The 12622-nt window shown below is 52.6% G+C and overlaps 4 protein-coding genes across 4 annotated transcripts in view; all 4 read right to left on the reverse strand.

Annotated features, from left to right (window-relative positions):
- Window positions 1-857, reverse strand: part of HO173_009699 (uncharacterized protein) — a gene marked incomplete at both ends in the record, with an annotated part of 2252 nt that extends 1395 nt beyond the window's left edge. The window contains 2 exons of the mRNA XM_037311588.1: window positions 1-12; window positions 72-857. The exon at window positions 1-12 is cut by the window's left edge and continues 1395 nt beyond it. Coding sequence (XP_037161535.1) covers window positions 1-12; window positions 72-857 — 798 coding nt within the window. The remainder of the gene's footprint in view (window positions 13-71) is intronic.
- Window positions 858-1972: 1115 nt separating this feature from the next.
- HO173_009700 (uncharacterized protein) lies at window positions 1973-3886 on the reverse strand (the record flags this gene model as incomplete). Its single annotated transcript, XM_037311589.1, has 3 exons — window positions 1973-3134; window positions 3186-3753; window positions 3817-3886. 3 exons carry the CDS (start codon window positions 3884-3886, stop codon window positions 1973-1975), a joined length of 1800 nt encoding a protein of 599 aa, XP_037161536.1.
- A 905-nt stretch (window positions 3887-4791) lies between these two features.
- On the reverse strand, window positions 4792-6675 carry HO173_009701 (uncharacterized protein; the record flags this gene model as incomplete). Its single annotated transcript, XM_037311590.1, has 2 exons — window positions 4792-6097; window positions 6146-6675. The coding sequence occupies 2 exons, from the start codon at window positions 6673-6675 to the stop codon at window positions 4792-4794; spliced, it is 1836 nt and encodes a 611-aa protein (XP_037161537.1).
- Window positions 6676-9053: 2378 nt separating this feature from the next.
- HO173_009702 (uncharacterized protein) lies at window positions 9054-10640 on the reverse strand (the record flags this gene model as incomplete). Its single annotated transcript, XM_037311591.1, has 3 exons — window positions 9054-10356; window positions 10413-10483; window positions 10545-10640. The coding sequence occupies 3 exons, from the start codon at window positions 10638-10640 to the stop codon at window positions 9054-9056; spliced, it is 1470 nt and encodes a 489-aa protein (XP_037161538.1).
- Window positions 10641-12622: the final 1982 nt, after the last annotated feature.

Here is a 12622-nt window from a genome sequence, read left to right on the forward strand (position 1 = left end):
ATTCAAGGCTTTCTGTTCTCCTGGTCAGCGAAGCCCATCATTAGTGGTAGTCCTAGGGCAGGGTGACCCACATTCAAAAAGATTATCTCCGTAACCAAAGTCGTAACCACAAAGACAAGCAAAAGATATAGAAACCACTGGTTGAACTGCGGAGTTCCGCCTGCCTGAGTGACAATCGCAGCACCCAGCCCTTGGGTTGCTACCACACTCAAGCCACCGATCAAGCTGCAAATGCTCAAGTACACCAACATGCTCTTCTTCCCGTATCGTGGCCCCACCCATAAAGCAATGAACAGACATGCAACGATGATAACTCCAGCGTATGTCAAGAACCCGGGCGCCAGCACAAAATGCTTCATCTCTTGTATCGTACCGGCCGAAGACTGTGCAGGCGCGTTCATTACAATGACCACTGATCCAATGATGCACATGAAACATCCCACTTTTCCAACGAAGCTCAGCCGTTCCTTGAGGAAGATGGCCGATAGTATCGTCGTAATCACAACAGATAGAGCTCCTAGAGGCGTAACGAGGATGGCATCGACGAAGGCGTAGGCGACAAAGTTGCAAATCTCTCCAATGATCATCAAAGTCATGCCCGTCCACCAATAGGCGTTCTTGAGGTATCCATATCCTTCACCCGCCTCTTCATTGTATTTGACGTTTGCTTTGAGCAAGCCCGTCTTCTTCAAGACGAACGATGTACCAATGAAGACGCCTGATGATATTGCCAGGGATATCCCTATAGCCTTGTATACTGGCGGACGCTCTTTTGTTGTAGTGGAGCCGCTTGTTGTGCTATTGGCTCTGGCGTAGATCTCGTTGGCACGCGCCAGTATGATTCCAGTTTGATCCATCGTGAGTAGAATTTTGTGAAGGGGTCAACGCTTCGATCACTAGCTCTGTTGCCACAGGCTCATCCGCTGGAGATCTCTGTCCTCGACATGTGCAGCGTTGCGTGAAATGCGTGGGAATGTAGGAGGAGGGGAAGGAGGTACGGTATCGACTCTAAGATTATTATCGTAGAACCATCAGGTATTTCTCTTTGACTTGTCTCTTAATGGATTCGTGGAAAGAGTTGGCAGTTCCAGAGGCCTGAGAATTCTCGAAGGCGCAGGATGCCAAGGACCAAGCCGCGTGTCGTTGCTGATGGGGGCTCGTTTGGCGGAGAAATGGCAGAAACGGTGGGACGCTTTATCGTGGAAAATGGGGGAGCGGACTATCGCACGACTCGAGGCGAAGCTGGTAAATTTGATTCGGTTGGAAGCAAACAGGCCTGATGGACAGTGATGTGGAACTATTATCTAGGGGCGAAGCGGTTCTCGGGGGGACGTGCACTCCTTTTCAATGCGATTCTGCTGTTCAAGATATGTAAGAATTCAAGATTCAAGAAGAGAGGAAGTTCGTATGTAGTCCTAATTGCGTTGTCCTAGTATGTTGATGTTATTGCTCTGTTGCTCTGGTGGGAGTCAGTATCATAAATCCTCGTCTTTTGTTTATCTGGATTCCCTTCCAAAGTCCGCTTTGATCCAGATTCTCCGACTTGTCACATCTGTCGCTAGTTTCAAAAAGGAAAGGCTGCCGCGCCTCTCATTCTTTTCTCTCGCCTGGGCAACCAATCAACGCCACCATGTCTGTCATGATCAACACCACGATTCGTCGTCCTCTTCTATAAATAGACTTATCAAGTATCTCCAAGTGAGTACGTGTATCTAGTACTTGGTCGAGGCTGTGTTCCCTAACCTATCCTATCATCCAGCCAATCCTAAAGTCGCCGTATGTGCTCCACTGACCAGCCTGTTACTCCACACATTCTAAACTCCGCAACTCCCACCCATAAATCCTCATGCTATCCTGGACTCCCACATTTTCATACACCTACCACTCGGTCCATCATCATGACCCTCACTAACGCCTTGCCGACGCAATCAAGTCGTAGAATCAAGCATCGTCACTGTAGTCCCATAATGTCTCACCTAGGCACATGCTCCGGCTTCCTCGCCATGTTGACAACAGGCGGCGGACCATCGGTATCAGGATATGGAAGCGGTGGAGGCACATTGCCATTACCTCTTGGATTCGAAATGTGCCGCCGTGCTGTATGAGAATCACGGTAAGGGATTGGAGTTTTAGGTGGGAGTGGGGGGGCCTCATAGCCCGAGTCAGGTCGCTGATACTCTTTGCTGCCTCGATAAGGCTGCTCCTCTGAATAACTCTGCCGTGCTTCATCCCCCGCCTCTGGGACCTCGTCCGAGGACATGATGGCAAATTTGTCGTCCGGGCTAGAGACTTGCTGATATGAATGCGGTCGGCCTCCGGGATACATCGGCCCAGGCTTGCTGAGAGGTCTGGGCATGAGCGGCGGGTCTTCACCACCAGGAAGCTCAATCGCTGAAGGTTCTGAAGGAGGGATGTAAGCAGGGGCGTGCTTGTCGAAGCTTTCATTTGCTCGTTGGATCCTGCTAGCAGCATGCCGTCGCATAGCTTCAACTTTGGCCATTTCATGCGCTCCTTCGTTGAGCATGACTCTAACGGCAGGCGTGTTCAGATATGACTGCGTGCTGTTGCTGATGTCTGCCAATCTGTTCCACTCGTTCATCCCAAACTCACCAACTCCTACTTCGACGTTCAGCCTGAGGTAATGCTGGGGATCAACACCTCTCCGTGGTAAATGGATGGATGTCATTTCCTTGTGTGTCTTCTCGCAGCCCTCAATCTTCGCGATCAGCTTCCTCTTTGCTTCGGCGAAAGATCCCAAACCACCCGCGAAACCCTCCCACCATTCTGACTGCATGTTTTGTGTTCCGCTGGGCCTCTTCCCTGTGCCAATGCTCAGAAAGAGGCCAATGGTCTGACCGGGCCATTCATTGACCAAGGCTTCGTCTAGAATCTGTGGAGCTGGGTTGTAAGTGGGCGTTTTGTCAGAGTTGACCAGTCCGTAGCCTTCGTCTAAGAATGTCGAGGTACCGATTCGGACCTCTTTGAAAGCGAGCTTGGTGGCGCAAGTTGCACGTCCCGCCTGCCAGATAGCACATTCAGACTCAATGGCTGGCTGTGTTCTGGATGGATACGATCGTAGCAGAACCGTCGTAGCACTCCTCTCATTGTGGCCTTTCAAGACCGCTGTTACTGCTCTGCTTCGCGGTTAGCGGTATGCCCAAGTTGAAGTGCAACCATCTGCTTACGTCTTACATCTCCTTTCCCTCCTAGGATCCTCAAGCGACGCATTCGGGTCTCCCATTGCCGTCCAGTTGTCGGCCGAAACTTGACTGTATCTGTTCCTTGAGCTTGAGCTTGTAGACGATCGCGGCATCCCATTCTTATCACTCATCATGCTCGTCGGCCTCGAGAAGCTTCCAGGACTGTTCGGCATATCTCCATACGCATCGTCCCAATTCTCGTCCCTTTCGTGTTCGAAGGTCCGCACGCAAGCTCTTATTGCGTCTTCTAGCATTGAGGCCTTGAATAGCGTAGATCTGTATGGGATCCCCGCAATCGTCTTGTCCGTCTCGAAGACTTTCCTCGTCATTTGCACGTACACCCTCATGCAGTCCTTCGTGTTCATTCGTAGCCGTCCCAGCATGATAGCAATCAGTCCCCCGGTCCCAGTGCCCGCAATGAGATCGAAGTAGTCGCATGGCCTGGGCACTTTGTCTGCTTCTGGCGGTTCGCCGTTGTTGCATTCCGCGTATGTCTTGTGCATGAAGTCGTGTAGGAGGATGAGCATGGAGTAGCCGCGCACGCCTCCGCCATCTGCGCCGAATCAGGTCAGCCTATGACGAAAAACGGTGGACCAGCGTGCGCAGTGCCACTCACCTAGAGAGAGTATTCGCAGTGGAGTGCCTTTGGTCGTATCCCTTCGTCGTAGCCCCCCTGATGACTCCATCTCCACAAACGTTTCCAAACCGTAGACTTGTATGTGTGCGCTGGGAAAGCAGAAGGCTGCTCACAATGCGAATCCGAGGATGGCTTTTGCTGCCCCTCTCAAAGGATGCTACCGCTGTGTTATGTAAGATCTGATCCCTCGGTTCGTGTACCTAGATGATTTTCGGACGACTGATGCGACTAGTGACTGGATAGGATCAACTTGAAGCCTTGGTGTTGTTGGAGCGGTAGTAAGATGGCCACAAGGCCGAGGCTCAAGGATGGTGACCTCGGGTCTTTTGGCCGCGGGCGCGACCGTTATCGATTTAAGGTGAAGCCTAACAGATCTCTGACAGCTATCTTCGTTAACGTACTTGACGTAATTGCAAACACTTGCTCCGGAGTGAACAAGAGCTTCAGGAAGGTGTGTTGAACGGTAATATCTTGTCAAGATGAGTATGCCAGGTCTTGCTCGCCTGCTCTGCCGACAGACCGAGGGACCCAATCGAAACGCGGTCATTGTGGCTATGCCAGCGCTTCCCCACTGCCCAAGATGCCAGGCGTACGAGGCAGACTACAGAGTGGGCAGTACGGGTAGTTTAAGGTCCATCCAATAGCTGTCAAGCCTCATGTAAGATCGTTTTGGAGAAACGTTAATCAGTGGCTGGAAGAGGATGTGTTTGGAAACAGAGACTCCGTTGCTAAGAATTATACTAATAACATAACAAGAATAGAAGGTTAATTTCTTGCAAACATGAAAAGATGGTAGTACATGACAAGAGCCTCCCAAATTCATTGACGCCATAAACTGTGAATGTAAGCCGTCAATCGTTTTCTCATTGCACCAAAACGCTCATCGCTTATGGTATCATTTGCATGCATCATCGTGATCCATCCATGCCTGTCTATGGCCTGTTCAGATATCAATCACAAGCCATCCAGTCCTTGCAGCACCTCCAAAATTGCCCCTACCGCCGCGCCTCCAAAGAGGCCTCTTCTCAAATTCTTGCTCGCACTACTTACATCTTTCTCCGCACTGCGCCTCTTCTCTTTGTCGCGATGGCTCTGTTGTCGAGGCGGCATGGACGGTCCTGGTGGTCTCTGCTGCTGCGGTGGGAAATAGTTGCCAGATTGCGGCTGGGGCGATTGACCCACGTAGCCGGCGGGAAGGTAGGGGCTGCCGTTTGGCATGCGAGGGGGTCCACCGGGTGGACCGTACGGCTGTTGGGGTCGAAGACCGGCTGGGACAGCGGGCATCGATTGCCATTGCTGATTTAGCATTGGTCTACCCTGTGGTATGGACGGTTGGGTCATTCCGCGGTGAACAGGTCTGCCTGCACTTTCGGGTCCGTTACTCCGGCCTGAATACGGCCTGGGGCGGCGCTCGGGACCGTCTCGTGAGTATGGTACATTGCTGCTGTCACTACTGCGGCGAGAGCCAGGGATGGGTGGATGAGGCGAGTCTTCGGAGTCGGTGTCGGAAGATGTGTCATCTTCGGAGTGTAAGACATGCTTCTTCGGACCTCGTCTTCGTGAGCGCTGATGATCTTGTTCGTCTTCGTCGCTTTCAACTCGGGCTCTAAAGCGGACGTTTTTCTCAACGCCTTTGCGTGGTCCCTCTATGTATCGTCCTCCAATGTCCATCGACCGCTCGAATTCGGAATCTGATGTATCCTCGTCGCTTTCGTAGTAGGTGGGCTTTCCGCTAGGGTTCGCGCTGGAGTTTTTCCGACTATGTGGTGGGGAAGGGGGCCCACGACTGCTTGATGGGGATGGACGCGCTTCTGGTTCCGGGATTTTGGTCCACTCGTGCAGTAGATGATTGATAATGTCGTAGACAGGCGCACCCAAAGCTTGGTTCTCCCGAGTCAGGGCAAGAGTAAATTGCTGGTCCAATTGTTGAAGTGGCTTCTCTTCGAATTTGACCATCGCTTGAGAGTCGTTTGGTATTTTATCCGGCACTGACGGCGCTTGGATTGACAGCCGCCGTAGGTTCCCATTTGCAGCTTGGTCTTCGTAGTAGCTTGTCTCAGCATTTCCGGCTGCGTCGTAGCTTGGAGGTGGATCTTCGATGGTCGGACTCGTCGTCTCTTCCTTGGCTTCCTTTTCCGCCAGCTCATATAGCTTCCGTAGCTCTACCAAGGACCAGTGTTGAACAACGATCATGTTCTGTATTTCTGCACGGTCTTGCCTCATGGTGCGCTCTGTGAGGGGCGCTCTCGAAGGGTCCTCACTGCCAACGATTCAGCATAGATCTAGTAATCTTGGGAATGCGTCTTACCGTGTCGCCGCGATGGCTTTACCCATTTGCAAGATCTGAAGCATGATGGACAAACTCAACTTGAGAGACTCGAGCTGACCCAGCAGATACTGAACCTTCCGCTTCTTGAAACACCATTTAATCCTTTGCGCTATTGTGATCGATCGGAGGTTGCCCTTGTCGTCCCTCGCTTGGGCCAAATCCACCATGTTCTTGATTTCATCGAAGACCACTTGGCTTTGATCCCTGATCTCCGTCGCAGTATCTATAGCGCTCTGTGATGCGACCGTCTTCCCTTCCTCCATGGTCATGCCGACTTGCTTAAGCATGAGGGAGAAGAGCGAGATGCCCTTGGCGATGCTGTGAATGTCGCATTCAGCATTCGAAATCTCCGATCCCACAGCGTTGAGGATAAGAGAGAGGCGAAAACCGGCACCCGCGACCCCAATGATCGAGGCTATGATGCTGTGTTGCATGGCATTAGCTGTGACGCTGGTATGGTATTCCTCCTTATATCTGCCCGATGGGGTGGCATACCCGATTTCTGCCATTCTGCTGCTCGTGAGTATATGATGTGCCGAGTGTCAGAAAGGTATGATAGAGCTGGTATTCAACCAAACTCATCATGGGCATGATGTGTTATGGGGAGGGGAAAAAGCTCAGGCTGAAACAAGGGATATGTAGAGGGGTGATAGAAGAGAGAGTCATTATTGAGGCTGAAAGGGAGACACCATCAGCATGTTCATTCTTCTTCGCCTTAAGGCCCAGCCCTAAAGTGGGCTAAGCCTCGGGCGAGGGATGATTTGATTGGTTCAAGCGCCAAGAATGACGTGCAGCCGCATAAGCCGCAGAAATTGATTAGCAATGCTCCGCCACTTCTCACCCACACAATTACACATAATTACAGACAAGGCGAATTCACCGACAGATTTTCTTTGCTTATCAACCACTCAAACCTTTTAAACTTGACTTCATGCATGTCGGCGTCTGCACACTCTACTTCATGATCAACGCCAAGAGACTTGCCGAGCGAGATGGAGGCGCCAACACAGCACACGGCACATGGCAACCATCAGGCTATTCCTAATTAACGCACCCAAGACTTTGGTTACTGGCTTCGTGAGGCGGAGTGCTGCCCGACCACCACCCGATTCATACTCTTGCCTACTTTACAATTTCACCTGCCTTTTTCCAAACCAACATCTGTTACAAGAAGCTTTGAACTCGGACATCCTCGGTGAGCACCCGAGCATAACCATCCAATACCTGTTACATGAGCGTCGTGACTCGGAGGAGTCGAGCTGACAAGTCGTGATTCGTGAAGCCTTTCAAAAAAAAGATCAATCTCTAGCCTATTCTTGCCATACTATAGCTACAGGTCCGATGCCATGGCATGCCTGGGACCGTTGTTCGTTTCAGCATCCGCTGTGCTTAATTAATTAATCAACGGCAGCCACCACCACCACCAACGCTGCAGCCTTGCGGCCTTGCAACCCTTACGCTTGAAACAATTTTCGCCCATTCTGTTCTTATCGGTCTGCCAGCCTTTTGGTCCGTGGCAGTCCCTTCGGCCGGCCGGATTGATTGTGACTTTCTGATACAGCATGGACACAGCTTATCTTCGATCTGACAATGAAGAGTTGATGTATGAGCTGACTGACCTCGGAAGTGCTAATGATTCAGCCAAATTCCTGATGGCGTACTACCCGCCTGCACACCCTTTTCCACCTACCTTGCGACTCTATGCAATCATGCCGGTGCAAACTGTGAGGGCTAAACTACTCGATTGTAACGAGTTGGTTGGATCGGAGAGATCCGGTCCGTATCAAAGGGCGAAGATCGGGTGCAACAAGTCATCAGGCTGTCGAGTGTGCATGAAAACCAGCGACACAAGATGGTTTTGGCCTAGGCCTAACGCCTTTTTCCTCGTCTCGACAGCGAAGTGGATGACGCTTCGTCTCCGTTGCATGCGGCATTAATCTCAACCAGACTGTCTTCCTCATCATCTATGATGTGTGTTCAAAGGAAACGTCCATCTCCTCTGCATGCATACGTACGCTTTCTTACTCACATCTTTCGCCTCAGCCTTATTGCATTTTGCGTGCTAAGGCGCATTCACATGTATACGTATTCCCCTCCCACGACCTGGCGTCCGATGCACGTAAGATTCCCTGCTCCCTTCTTCTAGCCTGTTGCGCTTCGGGTTTCCCCTGCAATCAACGAGACTGGCTCGAATGCCGTCCTTGCGTCTTTCTTAGATTCTCGCCGCTCACAAGGACAGTGGAGCACGGGATCGACGGGAGGATAAATGTCACTTTTCCTGAATGGCGAGGCAGGACAGTTTAAAGTTGGGTTGCGGGTTGGGTTCGAAACCGGCCAAGGTTTGCTTGGGCTTACTCTCTAGGATTTACGTTTGACGGGGCTTCGAGGGGAGCAGCCGGGTATCTGGCGCTAGATGATGCGAGGACTGAGTAGATGGAATTGATAAATCGTAATAGGGTGGTGAGTTGACTTCTGGCAAACAAGTGAAGTATCGAATCGATTGATTGATGCGGATGATGATCAACATTTTCAGTCTCGATGCAGGCATGCATGGAGGATTTTCACAAAGTGAAGACAAAGCTTCTATATGCTTCCATCCCCAACGTGCCATATATACACACACACACACTACGAACACGCAACATGACACCCATGGAACCCAAACGGCACCGCGACCTCCATCCCCGCCCTCCCCACCTCCTCAAACGTCCCCGCGTCCAGCACCAACAGGTAACTCGTGCCCCGGGTCCCGTCCAGCACCACGCTCAGGCACACCCCCGCGTCCTCCTTCCCCCCGCCGTCCGGATCCGGCAGGAAGACGGGCTCCCCGGCGACTGGGCGTGCACGACGCGCGCCGTCGCCGTCCGCGCCGCCGTGTCGTACTTGATCAGCCCGTCGAGGAAGGTCGAGTTGCCCCGGTCGCAGACGCCGTAGATGTAGCGGTGCGGCTTCGTCGCGCGCTGCGGGTTGATGCTGGGCAGTTCGGGCGTGTCGCCGGCGGGCGCCACGGACAGGGCGCTGGCGCGGCCCGGGGGGCCGTCGGGGCGACGCGGGCGCCGCCGACGTCGGGGAGTCGGAAGCGGGTCAGGCGGGCTTTGCACGTGGCGCCTTTGCCGTCGACGTAGTCGCGCGCGCCCGGGGCGGTGCCTTTCATGTTGTGGTAGTAGAAGCGCTTGAGGATGTCGAGGTTCGGGTACGTGGGGATGTCGGCGACGATGTCGGTCTTCCCGGGTTCCGTCGCCGAGGCTTGCTCCCACGCGTTGACGGGGTGGAAGGCGAAGAAGGGCTCCGATTCGTACATGCCCACCAGGCCGTGCCCGTGCCGCCGGTCGACCACCAGCCAGAGGTTCTTCCGGTCCGGGTCGAAGTCCATGGCGTCCACCAGGTTCCGCGTCCAGAGGACCTTGGCGCCGTTTTTGGCGTAGTAGGCGGAGAAGATGCAGAGGATCACGTGGCGCTCCGTCAGGAGGATCGAATGGAGGTACGCCGCCCTGATCGGTCCCCCGGTGAGAGTGGCGAGGATGGTGGTTTCCCCCGTCTTGGCGGACACGGAGAAGACTCGGTACGTTGGCTGTCGACCCACTTCGAGGTTGTAGTTGTACCAATCTCCGGTGATGGGGTCTGTGCGGGAGTGGGCGCCCGTGAAGGGTCCTTTGAGGTCCGGGTGGAGTTTCGGCTGGCGGACGGCGTCGATTGGTTCGAGGGTCGTGGGGTCGATGCGTTGGAGGGTGGCGTTGTCGGTTTTGAGCCAGAGGTTGTTGATCTTGGGGGAAGAATCGTCGTCGTTTGAACCGGGCTGCGCCTTTCCGCCGCTGGCCAACTCGCCGGGCACCGGCATGTTCGCTTTGATCGTCACCCCTACGTTCACGTCCGCGGCGGCTTTGATGCCCCCCGAAGTCGCCGCTTGAAAGGAGCTCATGACCTTTTTGAAAAAGGATTCGCACGGGTCTCGTTGTTGACCGAACGATGTCATGGCCATTTCGCCAGAATTGCGGACTTTCTCAACGAGGTTGTCGCAAGTGTGCCGTGAATTGTACCTTACGCGCGTGATGAACTCCCCCTCCGATGGCGGCAAGAGCTCGAAGCGGTGGGTTTGCGCGAATCCATCAAACCAGTGTGATACGGCGAAGGTTTTGTTTTGGGGGGTGGTGACTTGATGGCCGCCAGGACCCGTGCGGTAGAGGATGCCTCTACGAAGGCTTCAGTTTTGTTTGCTGGACGCCGGAGTACCTTGCAGGGGGCTTACGCCGCATAGGCTGGAATTCTGCCCGACACTTTGAGCTCGACGGGATCTGTTTCATCGTGGAAGGTTTCAAACTGGGAAAGAATGTCAACTCAGCCGAGAGTCACAAGAGGGTACGCGAAGAACTCTACATACTCCCGCATCGTTTGGCCAATCATTGTATGATTTTGCAGTGGTCGTGACGCCATGAGGAGCATTGGGCGCTTTGAGCTCTTCGTCCAGGACGGCCATTTTTCTCAACGTAGTGATTTCAGTAAGGCTTGAAATTTGTTCTCGGTTCTCATGTCATATAATGTTCTGAGGAAGGAAAAGACGTAAGTGAAAGGGAGAGAAAGTGGGAAAATGAAGAATTTGTATACCTAGCCTGGCGGGGTATGCGGCACATGGGATGTTGACCCGGCGGAGGAACTCGATGTCCGCCAAGCCCTCGCATTTTCATTCCCTCCGCTTTGGAGAATCATGGTGGAATTGTTGCCCCATTGTTCCACTGCCCTTTGACAAGAATACTAAGGGTGTCCAAATCTTAGATGATCCATAGATGCTTAGTCTTGGTGATGGTGATGGTGGCAATGTTACATCACCTGTAGCACTGTCAAATGCTTACTTTGGGCTGGGCTGCAGCCAAGTATCTGTATCTGTATCTGTTTTCTGGCAAGTTCTCCTCGCTTCTGTTAAAAATTTGGCTTCTTTTCTCGATTCGTGCCAAAGCGCTGACTATCTTCCCTTCTCCCATCACGCATTAGGCTTGTTCCCTCAACATTGTTCAAATCTCGACCTTATACCTTTTTGCCTGTGTACAGTCCTTGGTCGATCAACAATTCGGATCGTTATCGTTCTAGGTTATCTTCTCGACCCATCTGAAACATTTATGAGGGGGAGAGGGGGAGGGGGGAGAGGGGAGAGGAGTATAGTGAATATGATGGTGTAGCGGATGTGGATGTAGATGGATAAAGTCAGCGAGCTTGCCTCAGGTGTGTATCCAAAAAAGGCCCAGTTGCCCAATCACTTCCTGCATCTCCTGGTGCCACCATCATCGTCATCCCGAACTCATCTACTTCCGTCAGCCACATATGCTTTCTCTCCTCTGCTACTGATTCTCCCTGGGGCTTCCTCATCAATTCTCCCATTGTAAAAGCACAAATGTTCCCACTTGGCTAGCCAGCCATTGTAGGCGCTCTTCCACTGCTCCTCACATTAAGACTGCCATAATGCTTTGCTCTCGGGTGCTGACAAGATTCTAAGTTCATCGCACGGGGAGTTTGGCAAGTTGTTGGCTGTTGTGAAGACGCATTCGGGATAGTAGAGTACAAGGTTGGCGCGGCGCTATAGGATCCATTCCTCCCATGTTGGACGAGTGTGGTCCTTCTCTGCCTTTGTTATAAGGCCGGAGCCAACGATTGCGGAGCGGTAAGCAAATTGCTGAATGTTTATAATAGTGGCTTCATCCACCAATGACTGCAAGCTGCTACTCGATGAGAAGAAGACCAAGATGGAATAGGTGAGAAGCGCTTGAACTGCTGCCAAAAGGTCAAACTCGTTGTAGGTGCGGTACTGCTCTCATACCACTAACCAACGTTTGCTTCTAAATACAGACGGAGCTGGACGAACCTCATCCAAAAATCGTCCACTCTCACGCCGAATGCTGTCTATGACCAGTTGCTCAGCACCCTCGGCTCGGTCTTGTCACACACGTACTAGGTTGATGCAACTGGCGAGAGGCACAGGAATCCGATATGCCGAGATCTGCCAAGGGTGAATAACGGGAGGTAGCTGATCCTTTTACGACAACATTCGGGGATGCGTCCGCAGGATCTGACGGTAAGAATTGCACTGACATCTTTTTGGATGACAAGTCTTACTTGATAAAAAGAGGACATGATTGAGCCATCGATCTCGAAGCGGGCTCAGATCTAGGACGGCTACCCTTCGCTGCTCAGAAACCGGAAGAAAATCCTCCTCCATGGTCAGGATTCCAGGAGCTTCCACGAGTGGTAGGTAGGTGGCCTCGGACTCGAGTATAGAAGGCAATGCTAGTTGGCCAGGAGACAAGGACTTTGGATCCGCATCGCGAGCTTTGCAGGACCAGTGACATCAGGCGTTCTGACTCAGACGGTCAGTCAGCGAGCGTTGGTGGTCCTAGACCATCTTTCCAATCGGTGGAGCTGTCATCGTCACACTCATACTCCTCTGTCAGACACCTGCTCATGTGAAAT

The sequence above is a fragment of the Letharia columbiana genome (assembly GCF_014066305.1).
Source record: "Letharia columbiana isolate WasteWater2 chromosome Unknown Sc0000042_s0, whole genome shotgun sequence".
In the NCBI taxonomy this organism is placed as follows: Eukaryota; Fungi; Ascomycota; class Lecanoromycetes; order Lecanorales; family Parmeliaceae; genus Letharia; species Letharia columbiana.